Genomic DNA, 16,933 nt, shown 5'->3' with positions numbered 1-16,933 from the left:
GATGACATTTCATATTTATGCTTCTGCTGACTGAACAAACTGTAGGACATATTGCAGGTACTTTGTAACTCCTGGAGCTATAGATTTATCATTGTAATCTAGCAATTACCTCAGGTATGCATTCTTGGAATTAAGTTAATGACTACACCTACCTGGTTCAGAAAAGAGAAAATGGACAGTTGCATTAATCACAATTGAAATTACGAACAGACTGTATGAGAAGCTGACTTGGTATCCATAATATATTTTAAGGCATTTAAAAGCATTATATATTGTCTGTTAGAGCAGATAGAAAACCAACATCAGACCTCTTGGCTAGTTCAACTGACAAAATACATTAGGAGTTGTGGACTTCCGATTCTGTATCCAAATCTCTTAGAAGAACTAGACCCAAAAATAGTTGCTCAATGAGTACTGGATATAGAAACCCAAAAAGATATTGCTACCTTCAGTAAAGCTGGTTCATTGAAATGGTTACGTCACTTTAAACATACTTTCTAAACAGCCCAATATCTTAAAACAAAAATGCCTAAACACCTCAGGAGGGTATTTACCAGACCTCGATTTGAGCTGGATACAATGGTAAAACATGGAAGGTTTAACCAAGTTCCATATAAGGAACGATTTTGCATTTGTGGAGCATCAGAGGTGGAGGATATCGCACATGTACTGTTCAGTTGTGATTTGTTTAAGAAAGAGAGAGACCAATGCATTGGGCCATACATTATTCACAAAACACACTGGGACCCATATATTAAAACTACATTTTTGTTGGCCGGCCAGAATCCTAAAATAACACACAAAACAGCTCTTTTCCTATTCAAAGCAACACAACTAAGAACTGCATATTTGGAATCAATTGGGGTAAACTGTAAAGGTGATGCAGATAGTTGATCTGGACGGGATCTTGTTAACAGCTTGTTTATTTTAACTTCTGTTGTACAGCGGGGTTGTATGTTGTATGTATGTCTATGTGTTAAATGTTTTGATACGGCCGATGGGCTAATCAATAAAATGTGATTAAAATACATAGCCATTCCCTACATTTGTGCTTAGCCTTCCCAGCTAACCCCAGAAATCAGTGGTTCTCAACCTGTGGGTCCCCAGATGTTTTGGCCTTCAATTTCCAGAAAGCCTAACAGCTGGTACACTGGCTAGGATTTCTGGGAGTCGTAGGTCAAAACACCTGGGGACCAACAGGTTAAGGACCACTGCCATAGATTGTTATCTAAGTTTGGATATTCTCCCAGGTTTGCTTCTGTCAGCACCTTCAAGTTCCCAGAGACCATTAGATCCCATATGACAATGGAGTTTTTCCCATATCTCCTGGGCAGAAGGATGCCTAAATGACAGCCTTTTCTGGAATGAATAAATGTGACTGCATTTTAAGGTCATCAGATCTCAAATATACTACATCTGAGGAATAAAGGGAAGAGAGTTTGTTGTTGTTGAAACCACGTGCAAACTCTAATGAAATCTGCCTGAGGGAAATCTATTTGTTGAAGCAAAGCTTTTAACATCTAAAGACTTGCTTGGCCTTCATCTAACTTGTGAAGCAAACATTCTTCTATATCTCTCAAAATTAAGACATTTAAGGGCCATAGAATCATAAAGCTGGGAAAAGACCACAAGGGGCATCCAGTCCAACTCCCTGCCACACAGGAACAAACAATCACGGCATCCCCAACAGATGTCCATCTAGCCTCTGCTTAAAAGCTTCTAGAGAAAGAGACTCCGCCACTCCAAGGCAGCATATTCTACTGCTGAACACCTCTTGGCATTAGGAGAGTGGTTCTCAACCTGTGGGTCCCCAGATGTTTTGGCCTTCAACTCCCAGAAATCCTAACAGCTGGTAAACTGGCTGGGATTTCTGGGAGTTGTAGGCCTAAACACTTGAGAACCCACAGGTTGAGAACCACTGCATTAGGAGGTTCTTTCTAATGTTTAGGTGGAGTCTCTTCTCCTGCAATTTGAATCCGTTGCTCTGTATCCTGGTCTCCAGAGCAGGAGAAAATCAAGCTTTTCCCTTCAATATAACAACCTTTCAAATATTTAAACAGGGCTATCATGTCCTTTCTCAGCTTTCTTTTCTCCAAACTAAACATGCCCAGTTCCCTAAACCATTCCCTATGTGGCTTGGTTTCCAAACCTTTAATCATTTTGGTTGCCCTCCTCTGAACATGTTCCATGTAACTTGTCAACATCCTTCTTGAATTGTGGTGCCCAGATTTGGACACAGTGTTCCAGATGAGGTCTGACCAAGGAGTGGGACTATGACTTCCCTAAATCTTGACATTATACTCCTATTGGCAGCCTAGGCTCACATTGCCTTTTTTTAGCTGTTGCATTACTCATGTTGACTCATGTTCTACTAAGACTCCTAAATCCCTTATTCAACATATTCTACTAAGAGTCCTAGATCCCTTATCTAACCACCAATTTCAATCAAAGATTTTAAACTTGTGTTTCATCTTTGTTCTGTGTATGATGATACGTATTTTGTAGAAATATGTTTTAATGTGTATTTTATAGAATGTTTTTAGTTTTTATCTGTTTTTAATGATGTAATCTGCCTCGAGCCATGAGGAGAGGCAGATAAGAAATAGAATTATTATTGTTATAATTATATATTTTGTTCTTTTATCTAAGCAAGGAGTCTCTTAAGATATTTCTAATATTTTAGCGACTGTTCTTAATTGTTTTAAACTGCCATTTTTATCTGCTATCGGATAGTTTTACATGCTTGAATTTTTTTATTGTATTTAAAACTGCATTTTGCTGTACACCTTGGATTTTTAAAAGAAGAAGGATATACTGGTAAATGTTATAAAGCACCCACTTATTCTAACCCTAGTAATTGTCTTTTAAATCATAGCAGGAGGGTACATAGTCTTCCAGATATTGTTGGGCTTCAACTCCTATCAATACCCACAGCATAACTGTGATGAGAGATATAGTCCGGCTGTAGTCTGGAGGGTCACACTTTCTCCATCCCTACTTTTAAGACTATTTCACTATTATCTTGGAAATATGACAGTCCTATTCCTTTATGCCACACTAGGATTTAATCACTATAAAGAGCACTGTAGTACAATCTTTAGTTACAAAGAAGAAAATGTTGGACTTGTTCCTTCACCTGAAAGGCATTGCTAAGAAGTACAGTATATATAATGCCGCTTTATAAAAAAACTCACAAATAAGTTTGGTTTATTTTTTTAAATAGCTACCAATTCTTCTTCACCTTTTGGTATTCCTATTAACATTTATTTTAAAAATATAGCCCCTTTTCCATTGCAGCTACTTTCCATCCCTTATTCAGCATATCTTTGTTCTTTTATCTGAGCTGCTGGTTATTGTGAACTTATTTGACCCTATTGTTACCTTTCTTGCTCAAGCTACTAATGTCAGTACTCATTCTGTCTCCATTTCAGTAATAAAAGTCATGAAGGAGACAAATGTGTTCCTGCTCCACCATCGTCTCCATTGAGGAAGCAAGAATTAGAAAATTTAAGGTCAGTTTTGGTACCCCAGAAGCATAAGAGGTTCAGATAATTTCTCACTATATGGCAAATTTGAAATGTGTGTTACCTGTTATAACATAATGAAAAGTTTTGTCCTATTTGAGAGGTATATGACATGAATATACATTAAATTATAATTATATCCCAGTTGAGTGTGAACAAAATACTATAGATTGCGTACAGTACAGTACAGTACAGTACAGTACAGAGGTGTACTGATGTTTTCATTTACTTCTTATGTCACTACCAAAAAGTTGAATGATATATTTTGGGTTCCTGTACATTTCCATCGTGACCTTTTCCTGCTACATTCCTGGAATATGATCCATACACTCTTGAAGCTTTAGAAACTCACCCTCTCATTTTCTAAGAAGGGTCCTACTGTGCCAATAGTTATACCTCGAAAATTTCCCAATGCTTAAGGAATTGTTTGTGCCTATGAATATTGAAAAGTACCTGCACATATAGAAATGTAGTACCTTCATCAGCCTCTCTTATGGTCATTTATGTAAGAAATTAATTAGACGTTGTTTTCTTCCCTGATGTTACTTTAGACTTCAGTCATTGTGAAGAACTGTAATTCCCAGATTAGAACATTTTGGGAGGTAAAGTGGATATGTAATCCTAATATGGTGAGAACAGTCTCACATTTGGCAGGCCATGTGTTGTAAAGAAAGGACCGTAATCTTTCACAATCGGCTGTTGTTCTTTAGTGATGAAACTTGACAACTTGTCAAAAAAATCTTGTCATTACAACCAGAATCGTTTTACTCTTAACTGGAATAAAGCAGCATTAGAAGGGGAAGAAAAACAAAGATTTTTTTTTAAAAAAAACCTTATAAGATTTGCTCAGTTGTTAAAAGTTGAGAGAGACTTTTTCTCAATGGCTTTAATTTTCTGTTTTGGGTGCCATATATATATCATGATGAAGAATTAATTATACCACTTGTTAGTTTCCATTTTTATAGTAAGTTTATATACTTCCACAGAAAGTTATTTTTTGCTTTGCGTAACAATTAAGTTATGTTCATGGAGTAAACTATCCATGCTGTTGCTAGCAGAAGGACAGGCCCTTTGCAGAAAGAAGGCATAAATAAATAGGACTTGTTCCTGCAGCAGAAAAAGTATTTATCTAAGACTGTTGATGACTTGACCTCTCAGCAAGATTTTTCTCCATGAGGTAGTGTAAATGCTTCAAAAACGATGATGTAATAGGATAGCTGCCTTTGTTCAAATAATTTGGCTCCATTGAGCTTTGTCGGCTTCCCCTCAACCCTACAAATTTGAAACGGCTACTATCCTATACTTTGCCTTGTGTTTGCAAAGTCTGGATGGTCTTGTCCTTTACTTGTGCAAGTGGCATTAGTTGTCAAACTACATAACTGTTATATGCTTTAAATTAAACTTTATGTCAACATTATTTGAAATGATATTTCTTGGTTTTTTGACTGGCAATACAAGCCATGAAAACTTGCAAGTTAGCATTACAGTATAGGTTTTTAAAAATTCTCTTTAGACTCCTGTGAGTGCTTTCAAACTTATTTACAATAGTATCAATTTTTTGCTGCTAGGATTTCAGTTTTAAAAAGTTATCTTGTATGCCAAAATAAAGCAGCTGTTAAACGTGTGCTTTCCCTGCCGGAAAAGGAGTTGTTAATCCTAGTAGATCGGGTTTACTTTTATGGCATCTGTTCCTTGTACTGTGTTGGAGGCTTCTTCTAAAGTTGCCTAGAGTACATTGTCCAGCAAAGCAGGGGTCTGTTTTTAGAGAAAGAGCAAGGCTCATTTCTGTCTGCGCCAACTGTGTGTGGATTTAAGAAAAAAAAAGGCCCTAGGGCTGTGCTAACACATTCTAAAAAGTTATTACATATATTCAAAGAATCTTAAGAAAATGTGGACAAGATGCATTGCTCTTGATGAAATGGGTGACAGTCCACAAAGTCTTATGCCTGATAAAATTTCTTGGTTTTACAATTCTTTGTAGAAAAATCAAAGAAACCTTTCATCATTTCAGTTTTGCTTTTGGTAATAAAAACGATAATATTTTGAAGATAATCACGAGGTGATTTCAAGGCCTTATAATAACCTGATTTCTGTTGCCGGTTTATTTCCTTCATATTGTATCTTGCTGCATGGCAAGGGTATGGACTGGATGGCCCTTGTGGCCTCTTCCAATATGATTCTATTCACTACTGAACATTGCACTATGAAATAATTGCTTTAGTCTTATTGAAAATTTATTTCCCAGCCTGAACCTGCTATTCATGTGACTTAGGTGCTAGTTGCATATAAAGTTATGATGAATTAAAGTGTTACTTCTCAGTAATAATTCTGGTTTTAATTTACCCTGATTAGGCTTTGCATGTGATCTAAACCTTATTGTTTGGCTGAGAATAAGTTAACTTGGTGGGCTGGAAAATTCTGCTGCTCAGTTGTCATGTTTGGCAAATCGACAGGCGAACTTTTTTCTGAGCCCAAAGCATTCTCAAGAGATGTAGTTGAAGAACATTGAGTGACTGCGGTTATTAAAGGTTGGACTTCATTTTCAGGTTTTGTAAGCTGTTTTGAGTCACTTATTGGGAGAAACGCTATGTATAAAATAAATAAAATTTAATCAAATTATGGCAGCCTGCGGGGCAGAGGGTACAGTTCTTATAGAACCCGTGTGTGGAAATGGGCCAGTGTCTCCCAGTCTTTCTTCCTGGGATGCAGTCACTTTGATCTTCTCTCTCAAACTTCATGATTTGTTCTTCTTGGCAGTTTTTGACAGTGTTAGGACCAATATATTTTATGTCTCCAGATGTTGATTTTGCAGGAACATGTTGTTTATTCACATTATTCTCTGTGTGGCCTGTAGGTCTTAACACCTACAGAGGGTCTGAAAATGTTATTTACACTTTAAATTCTATATATAATTGAAATTGCAAGGATAATTTTTAAACATCCTGTAGTTTATGCATATTACACATTTGCATCAAATGCCCACTCCTGGCAATAGAAGAGGAAAAATAGGGAAACTCAACCTTCCCATTTTGTATTCCTGTGGGATATTTATGATAGTGTGTGGGTTACTGCAGCCTCCTTCCTATCAGTACTGTGACTTGATCTCAGAATGTCTCTTTGAAAATCAATCATCATCATCATCATCATGAGTTTTATTTGTTACCTGCCTATCTTCGTGGTTTGAGGCGGGGTGCAACACATCATAATTAACATACTTCATGAACAACAAATTGAACATGAGCAAATAGTGTGATGCTGCAGCTTAAAAAAGCCAATGGGATTTTGGGCTGCATCAGGAGTATAGTTATCTAGATTGAGGGGAGTCATGATACCTCTCTAGTCTGCTTTGGTTAGACCTCACCTGGAATACTGTGTCCAGTTCTGGGCACCGCAATTTAAAAGAGATATTGACATGCTGGAACATGTCAAGAAGAGGGTGACTAAAATGATAACAGACCTGGAGACCAAGGCCTATGAAGAGCGTCTTAGGGAGCTGGGTCTGTTTAGCCTGCAGAAAAAAAGGTTGAGAAGAGACATATCCGCCGTGTATAAATATGTGAAGGGATGTTATAAAGAGGAAGAAACAAGCTTGTTCTCTGCTGCCCTGGAAACTAGGGCTTGGAGCAATAGGTTCAAATTCCAGGAAAGGAGATTCCACCGGAACATTAGTAAAAACTTCCTGACTGTATGAGCTGTTTAACAGTGGGACTCTCTGCCTCGGTGTAGTGAAGGCTCCTTTGGAGGCTTTTAAACAGAGGCTGCTGGATGGCCACCTGTCGGGGGTGCTTTGATTGCGCTTTTCCCTCATGGCTGGGGGTTTGATTAGATGGCCTATACGGTCTCTTCCAACTCTATGAGTCTAAAACACAGAGACAAAATATAATATTGTTAAAATGCATGTATTAAAATACACAGAACAAAGACTGACACTAATGCTAATAAAATGTAAAGTTAAAATTCACAGTTTAAAATTGGCTGAGTAGGCCTGCCGGAAGTGATAGGTTTTCAATTGTGTCTTGAATTCTAGCAGTGATGATTGCTTTTGCATCAATGAGCTGCTAGATTTTTGCAGCCAATTTGCTAAGTGTTGTGTCTATACTACAAACAAGCTAGCGGGAGCCTGCTAGCCATAAATACCCTCTTCCTCTCAGCAGCTCCAGTCATTGATGTAAAAGAAACCAAATCCATCTAGGGCCTGAGAGGCCGCTTGCTTTTCTTTGCCAGCTTCTGTGTGCCTTGAGATACGATGTGACATCTGGGTCTAGTGCAGAGGAAGTGGGGAGGGAGAAGGGGAGAGGTTTCCTCTCCTGCTTGGGTATAATTAAAGTGCATGCCTCCTGGGACACGGGAATAAAGGAACCCCAGGCCCTGCCATGAATTAACATGGCTTACTGCTGAAACAAAAGTGGGCTTGACAGTTGCCAGAAGGCTAGCGCAGTAATAGCCCACCTACTGGCTGGAGAGTTTAATGGACTCCTCCTCTGCTGCTCCCCCAGAACCGGATCTGACCAGGAGGATCCACTCGCCCACTTTTTTCTTCTCCTCCTCCTCCTCTTTTCTTGCCAAAGAATTGCCTCTGTTCTTAGAGCAAGGCAGGGAAAGGAATATGCCCTGAAGCCAGTGCAGCTTGCCTTGAACTCTGCCTTGTGAAGTAGAAAATATCCCAAAGTGCTGTGTTAAGAGGGGAGGGGGAAGAATTACAAGCTGTAAAAGCCTGACCTAATACTGACATCCTGAGGGGCGCCTTTTGTTTGAAGCTGTGGAATGTAGGGCTCAAATTTCAGGGCAAGAATTTCAGGACCAACTTTGGCCGCGTGATAGCAATGTCCACAAAGCAATTTTGCTGGGGTGCCATACATGGTCAAGCAAGAGGAATCTGCTAATCTGCTTTTTGTTTAAAACCACCAGTAACACTAGAATTATTTTTTATTTTTTATTAGCTTGAGTACTCGGCGATGCCCGGGTTATTTGAAAGAGGTATTGTTTGTTTTTGGATGTTGGCTAGTATCAATTTGGTAATTTGTGACGCGATTTATTAGGAAAAAAATCAGTCTTTGCTTTTGTTTTTTATGAATGCTCCCATTAGAAAATGCATAATGATGTGGGTGAACTACGACTCCCAAAATCGTGGGTCAATCCTCCCCAAACCCCGCCAGTATTTAAAGTAGGCCATGTTGGGTTTGTGTGCGAAATTTGGTCCAAATCAGTTGCCGGCTGGGTTCAGTGCTCTTGAGATGTGGATGAATTACAACTCTCAGAATACCAGATCAATCCCCCCCCCCCCAAAAAAAATCCTTCCAGTGTGTTTAGTTGGTCATGGGCGTTCTCTGTGCCGAGTTGTTCCAGTCCATTGTCAGTGGGAGTTCCAGTTTCTCTGGATGCGGGTGAACTACAACTCCCGAAAATCAATTTTCCCAAATCTATCCAGTATGTTCAGTTGTAATGGGGGGGGGGGGGGGGTCTGTGTTCAAAGTTTGGTCCAGATCCATCAGTGGGGATTGCAGTGGTCTTTAGATGTTGGTGAAGGTACTGCAAATCCTATCATCCATGGCCTACCCTCCCCCAAACTGGACCAGGACGTAAAGTGGGCCAGGAGAGGTCTCTGTGTCAAGTTTGGTCCAGGTCTGTCATTTATGGGGGTTTGCAGTGTTTTGTGGAAGCGGGATCTGAAGAGGGTGAAGATACTGTAAATCCCATAATCCGTTATCAGTCCCCCCCCCCCCCAAACCGGACTAGGATGTAATTTGGGTCATTGGGTGGGGGTGGGGTCTGTGTGCCAAGTTTGGTCCAGGCCCATCATTCATGGGGGTCGCAGTGGTCTGTGGAAGTCACGAGCTCTGGCCAGAAAGATGCATCGCCGCCCGCATACACACACACAAACACTGACTTCTATTATATAAAATATTATATACAATACTAGCTGTGCCTGGCCACGCGTTGCTGTGGCGAAGTATGGTGGTATGGGAAATAAAGTATTGAGGAATTGGTGGTAGTTAAGGTCAAGGGTAAATTTTTTGTTGGGAGGTGTTAGCTGGCCCTGATTGTTTCCTGTCTGGAATTCCCTTGTTTTCAGAGTGGTGTTGTTTGCGATATTTTATGTGCTTCGACTGTCTGTGGCCCTGAGAAAACAGAGGATTTTCCAGACTTTGATGATGGGAATACTTTGTTGGGAGGTGTTAGCTGGCCCTGATTGTTTCCTGTGTGGAATTCCCCTGTTTATTTACTGTCCTGGTTTTAGAGATTATATTGTTCTGCATTATTCTATCCCAGTAATTATTTCATATTAAAGAAGAATCTCACTTATCCAACATTCGCTTATACAATGTTCTGGATTATCCAACGCAGTCTGCCTTTTCATAATCAATGTTTTTGTAGTCAGTGTTTTAAATTCATTGTGATATTTTAGTGGTAAATTTGTAAATACAGTACAGTAGAGTCTCACTTATCCAACATAAACGGGCCGGCAGAACGTTGGATAAGCGAATATGTTGGATAATGAGGAATTAAGGATAACCCTATTAAACATCAAATTAAGTTATGATTTTACAAATTAAGCACCAAAACATCATGTTAGACAACAAATTTGTCAGAAAAAGTAGTTCAGTACACAGTAATGCTATATAGAATTACTGTATTTATGAATTTAGCACCAAAATATCACGATATATTGAAAGCATTGACTACAAAAATGCGTTGGATAATCCAGAACGTTGGATAAGCAAGTGTTGGATAAGTGAGACTCTACTGTAAACACTACATAGCATTACTGCGCATGGAACTACTTTTTCTGTCAAATTTGTTGTATAATATGATGTTTTGGTGCTTAATTTGTATAACGATTACCTAATTTGATGTTTAATTGGCTTTTCCTGAATCCCTTCTTATTATCCAACATATTCACTTATCCTGCCGGCCTGTTTACGTTGGATAAGTGAGACTCTACTGTATATTGATAATCTTAAATTATCTGCTTAGAACTGGATTAAATGAGGCCCCTTCTTCACAGCTGTATAAAATGCACACTTAAGTGGATTATATGGTAGTGCGGAGTCAAGATAATCCAGTGCAAAGCAGATAATATAAGATTATAAATGGGTTATATAGCTGTGTTGAAGGGCCTTGAGTCTACACTGCCATATAATCCAGTGCAAATTAGATAATCTGTGGAAGAAGTCTAAGTGAGGCCTAAATCTGCCTGTCCCCTAACTGAAACCTGGCTGTCCCTTGGTTGCTAGGCAACCAAGTGGGCAGAGATTAGCCCTCTAAACTGGCAGCAATTGGATAAAAAAAATTATTGCTCTCCCTCTAATTAGGACTTTATTTTTCTTTTCTTTTTGTTGTATCAACCTTGAGGCGTGGATGATGGGTTGTGTTGTCAAATTTTGAGGTTGGGGAGCCTGTACTTTTGTTGTTTTGTGAATTGCCGTGATGCCATCACTCTTTTATATATATAGACTATCTTTGCCCGGCCACGCGTTGCTGTGGCTTATGGGAATCATTTGTTGGCCAGGTGGGATAGCAGTGAATAGCCTTGCAGCCTCAAAGCCTAGCCGTTTTCTGGAGTAGCTCGAGTAGCACCCTCAATCAAAGCCTGGCTACTTTCTTTGTAGGGAAATCCTTGCTTGGCCAGGTTGAATATCACTGAATAGCCTTGCTGCTTGCAAGCCTGGCCGCTTTCTACCTTGCAGAATCCTTGGTTGGCTAGTCTGAATAGCAATTAATAGTCTCAGTGTGGCAGGTATGAATGCTGCAATTAGCCACCTTGATTAGCATTTAATGACCTTGCAGCTTCAAAGCATGGCTGCTTCCTGCCTGGGGGAATCCTTTGTTGGGAAGTGTTAGCTGGCCCTGATTGTTTCCTTTCTGGAATTCCTAATTTTCCTGCTTTCAGAGTGTTGCTCTTTATTTACTGTCCTGGTTTTAGAGATTATATTGTTCTGTATTATTATTCCACAGTAATTATTTCATATCACAGTAGAGTCTCACTTATCCAACATTTGCTTATCCAATGTTCTGGATTATCCAATGCAGTCTGCCTTTTAGTAGTCAATGTTTTTGTAGTCAATGTTTTCAATACATTGTGATGTTTTGGTGCTAAATTTGTAAATACAGTGATTACTACATAGCATCACCACGCATTGAACTACTTTTTCTGTCAAATTTGTTGTATAACATGATGTTTTGGTGCTTAATTTGTAAAATCATAACGTAATTTGACGTTTGACTTTTCCTTAATCCCTTCTTATTATCCAACATATTCGCTTATCCAATGTTCTGGCAGGGTGTTTATGTTGGATAAGTGAGAATCTACTGTATATTTATCTTATATTATCTACTTAGAACTGGATTATATGAGGCTCCTTCTACACAGCTGTATAAAATGCACACTGAAGTGGATTATATGGCAGTGTGGACTCAAGATAATCCAGTTCAAAGCAGATAATATAAGATTATAAATGGGTAATATAGCTGTGTGGTAGGGCCTTGAGTCTACACTGCCATATAATCCAGTTCAAATCAGTTAATCTGTATTTTAATAGGCAGTGTGGAAGAGGCCGGATTGAAGAGGCCCTGGGCGCCATTAAATGGCTGAGTGGGTTGCTAGGAGACAAAGTGGGCGGAGCTTAGCCTTCTAACTGGCAGCAATGGGAAAAAACAGTTATTCCTTTCCTTCTAATTAGGATTTTATTTTCCTTGTTTTGATGTAAAAACACAAACTGGATGGCTATGTCTTTTGTGGCCAAATTTGGTGTGATTTGGTCGTGTAGTTTTGCTGTTTAAGTTAAGGGAAAAACTATTAGAACTATTAGAATATTTATATATAGATATAATATAGATAGATATAGATTTTCAGCTTCTTCCATGCATCACATACTTAAATATTTAATACTAGTTTCATGGGCCATTTGAATATAAAAGACTTCTAAATGATAAAGGAGATAATATATCTAATGCTTCATCTTTCCTCTCATGTTTCCTTAATGTAAGTTGAAATATGTTCATCAGTATATTGTCTCATGGTTTCCCCTTTTAGATGTTCCATTCTTGCGTGCAGTGCTTACGTTTCTCTGGCATTGGGAGACAACCTCATGGCTTTGAATCATGCTGATAAACTTCTTCAACAACCCAAACTGTCAGGATCCCTTAAGTAAGCTTGATCCAGTCTTTCTCTCTCAATATTCAGAGGAAATTTCATTCCTCTGTATAATATAGGCACATGCAGTAGAAAATTGTGAAGTGGAAAATAGTTTCTGTTTTCCAGTTTTGCTGTTTTGTCATTAATAAATGTATATGTTGGGAGGAGAGTAGAAAATAGTGTGTTGTTTTTGTGCCAGGATTTGAAGTAAATAGAGTGGAGATTATGTGATGAGTTAGATGTCACTGGATTGTGGTTCAACCGCATCGGAACACACTCCACATTTCTTTATAATGAAATCTAGCATTCTTGTTTAGTAAAACAATTTTTTCTAGATCATTTTATCACACATAAGACATATTTGGCTTGAGAGGAGCAGGTGAGCAACAGGCATTAATCTCTACTCATAAATGGATCAAACAGTTGCTGCTTCACACAAGCAACTCCGACACAATGTTTAATGTGGGGACTAACTAGAATAATGCAGTTTCTCAGATAAAGACATCCATGTTCTCTGCTCGCTAGCAGTCGCTTGCTTTGTAGGTTGACAGATTGACCTTTGCAACCGTGTGCTTTTTGCCGTTTGTAGATTCCTTGGCCATTTGTATGCTGCAGAAGCCCTCATTTCTCTTGACAGAATCTCTGATGCCATTACTCACTTGAACCCTGAGAATGTCACTGATGTGTCCCTGGGGATTTCTTCAAACGAGCAGGATCAAGGTTAATGAGTCCATACTTGATTAGAACCGGTCATGCTTTCAACTCTCTTCCTGCTGTAACTTGTAAGAGCTTTGCCTTTTAATGCATTGTTATGAAGGGCAGAGCTGCTGCTTACTTGTTACTTCAAATCTATGCATTTTTCATCAGGGACATTTTATCTTTGTTTTACCTTATCTCTATATAGTAGTAAGTTGCTTATGTTTTAACCATTTTGTCCTACTATGTGTTCGTTTCTGATTATAAGTTGCCCAGAACTTGGAATTCTACCACTTTGGAATGTTTTAATAAGTGTTATGTTTTATGTAAGAACAGTCTTAAGTGTATGGGGAAATTATTGATTCCTAAATATGCCTGTCCATATTCAAATGCTATCAATTTCAATTGCAGCTTTTGAGTAGTTTTATGTGCACAGATGCTGTTGAGGCATTTGGCACATATTCTATATAATACATCCATACTTTGTGGAATGGAGGCTAGTTAGAAGTTCTTAGTGTGACTATGTAGCAGATTTCTTGACATTTTTACATTAAAACTTAACTGTGGCTTTTCCAAACTCTACTTTTAATTAATGTTGATGTATTCATCATGCATTGGCATCTGACTTTCCCCCCTTTTCTCTACAGGATCAGATAAAGGAGAAAATGAAGCCATGGAAACCAGTAAGCATGACTTTCTCTGTAAACCAACATCTTCCCGTTTTTACTGTGAAACTAATGAAATAGTGGAAAAGGAACATCCTATCTAAAATTTCCTAGCTAACAAAGAGATGTAGATTAAAAGAAGTACTTACTTTTTTTCTGGACGGTCCCTTACTAATTGAACAAGCTATTTCATTCAAGAAGTAAATTTTATGGAAACACATATGTTAGGAGGAGTTGTTTCTATGTCCTTTTTAACATGTTATGCATCATAGAAGAAAAATCTCTAAATGGAATTAAAAATATTCAAAAGTAACATTATGGAATGTTTGACTTGCACCATCACCTATAGAGGGAAGCTCATATCATGGAAGGCAGGTCAATAATTCCGCTCTCCCACCAAAAAAGGGCCAAGAGTCCATTATCCTGGCATAAGTCTCCTTATGTCAATCCAGATTTGATGCATTGGGAGGCGGTAAATGCCCACAGAACAAACTAAGATGGCCAAAATACAATCCAGGTTGTACCCTGGAAGGGGAATGTCACAATTACCCCACATTTCACATGAATGACCTAGTATTTGCAGCAGTAAATGCAAATTTTTTTTAAAAAAATCAAGCGACAATGCATCTCCAGAGACATGTTTTCTAGATAGGAATCAGAAAAGTGCAACCAACTGAAGCTTGTCCATAAGTACCCCCAAATGCTAAGAGATGTGGTTGTTTGTCACACTTCGTCTTCTGTTCAATAAATGGTGGCTGCCAGTTTATGTATAAAAGTAGTTCTTGGCAACAGGGATTTTTGTGGGAATCCATACCACTTACTATTGTAAGTGCTGCAATTAATTCAGTTTAACAAATGTTTTGTCATTTTTTTTCAGCTGGGAAACAGACGCCCCAGTGTTACCCCAGCTCTGTGACATCTGCACGAACCATGATGCTTTTCAACCTGGGAAGTGCCTACTGCCTGAGGAGCGAGTACGACAAAGCCCGAAAGTGTCTGCACCAGGTCAAGAAACTATGTTGTATTTTCCCTGGAAGAAAGTGTCAAAATACCTGCAGTATCACATTCAGGAGCATATAGGCTGGGGCCTTTTTTTTGGAGGGGGAAATTAAAAACTAAGAGTAGTTTTTGACAACATACCATTAATGATGGGGTTGTGTCCACGTGGTGATGTTTAGCCTCTTCCTTTCCCCCATTTAACCTAACTCAGTAAAGGAGGCACATCTTAGGATGGCATCACTCTCCTAGAACAAGGCTCATTTACAAAATAAACATCCATTGCACTCAAGATAGTTGTGAGAAAATTGTATTGCTTCCTTGTGAAGTCTGACAGATTTAATTTTTGAAATTTTGAAATCTATAACATAATGTTTTCTATCTTGGCACAAGCAGTATTGTGCTCTGATACATTAACAAACTACGAATAATTTCCATGCTGCTCCGTTTTATGATTCCCATTCCAGATTAGCCATGATCTTGTTTAAAATCACTAACATATATTTGTATATTCTTTTTTAATGTTCGTATTTTTCCGCACTTTGAGCTCAATTCTCCTTTTTATCTTTTGGTATAAAGGCTGCCTCCCTAATTCATCCGAAAGAGATTCCACCAGAGGCAATCTTGTTGGCTGTGTATCTTGAACTTCAGAATGGTAAATCTTAATTAATATCATGGCAAACTCAAATCCTCAATCAATATATGTTGCCAATTGAAGATATAGCTTCACATATTAAGTGGGCGTGTCAAATAGGAGGCTCAAGGATCTTATCCCTTGACATAATCCATCCTAAATATCATAAAGTGCAGCAAACTTGTTTCAGAGGAAGGAACTGGCAAACCCATTCTGAGGATCCCTTCCCTCAGAAAACCCCACGAAATTCACAGAGTCACCATAAATCAACAGATGACACACACACAGGAGCATTTCTCATGTCAGGGAAAGACTTTATGTATTACTAAGTCCAGACTGGTTCATAATGACAGACACATTGTATCTAGATTACTCTATAGGGCTGCCTTTGAAAAATATTTGGAAACTGTAGTTGGTGATATGTCTTGAAACTTGAAAAGGGGCTTTGAGCAGGGACTGTGAGGCTCCCATCTTAAAACCAGTACACTTGTTTCCATGTCCTGTCTAAGTTTAATTCAAAGTTCTTCTTATGGCCTGAAAATAGCCATAGTGTTTTGCACTGAACTCCCACAATCTCCACAAGGATTGATTTTGCTGAAGGCCAAGATATCTGGAAGAGCAAAGGAGACACTTAGGATTAGCATCCTTGGAAGATCTGATTGCCTCATCCATGTGAACCTACTTTCCTCTTCAAACAAATCAGTTCCGTGCTTTCTTGAATAACATTTTGAAGTTGCTCAACAGCTTTCCTTTTTCATTAGTAATTTTATTTACAGTATATTTCTGCTTGGTTTTTTTGTTTTGTTTTACGCTATAGTGCAATGTTTTAATTTGATATTTTTTTTGCAAATTTGAATTTTTTATCAATATTTTGTATCACTCACTGAAACGCAAGCGAGACTCAGTTTATGAATCATGATGACCATAAGTGTGACTTCATGGGTTCATCACATGGTATTTCAAGTTTCAAAATGGTTTTGTAGGCAACACCCAGCTGGCTCTGCAAATCATCAAAAGGAACCAGCTCCTGCCTTCAGTGAAAATGCTGTCCGAGATGCGGAAGAAGCCCGTCTTCCAGCCAACGCACCTGGTCCAGCCCATTCAGATGCCAGCATTCACCACTGTTCAGAGGAAGTGACGTTTTGTGTTGTAAACTTGTCCTCCAAGGAAAGCACTTGGATCGTTTTGTAATTTTAAGAACATTGTTTCTTTTATTTGCATACGAGATGTATGGAAGTGTTGGTATGTGTTTTTCATTAAAAAAAGAAACCTACAAAAATGA

At 38.6% G+C, this 16,933-nt stretch overlaps 1 protein-coding gene across 2 annotated transcripts in view; it reads left to right on the top strand.

Annotated features, from left to right (window-relative positions):
- The window catches only part of cnot10 (CCR4-NOT transcription complex subunit 10), a 59,208-nt gene extending 42,275 nt beyond the window's left edge, over positions 1-16,933 (top strand). For both annotated transcript variants that reach the window (XM_062983933.1, XM_003215656.4), the window contains 7 exons: positions 3,432-3,512; positions 12,559-12,672; positions 13,250-13,380; positions 14,004-14,039; positions 14,899-15,026; positions 15,597-15,672; positions 16,635-16,933. In XM_062983933.1, coding sequence (XP_062840003.1) covers positions 3,432-3,512; positions 12,559-12,672; positions 13,250-13,380; positions 14,004-14,039; positions 14,899-15,026; positions 15,597-15,672; positions 16,635-16,789 — 721 coding nt within the window. In that variant the 3' untranslated portion in view covers positions 16,790-16,933. The remainder of the gene's footprint in view (positions 1-3,431; positions 3,513-12,558; positions 12,673-13,249; positions 13,381-14,003; positions 14,040-14,898; positions 15,027-15,596; positions 15,673-16,634) is intronic.

This window comes from Anolis carolinensis, chromosome 6 (genome assembly GCF_035594765.1).
Source record: "Anolis carolinensis isolate JA03-04 chromosome 6, rAnoCar3.1.pri, whole genome shotgun sequence".
Lineage (NCBI taxonomy): Eukaryota > Metazoa > Chordata > Lepidosauria > Squamata > Dactyloidae > Anolis > Anolis carolinensis.
This window is presented reverse-complemented; position numbering and strand designations above follow the sequence as displayed.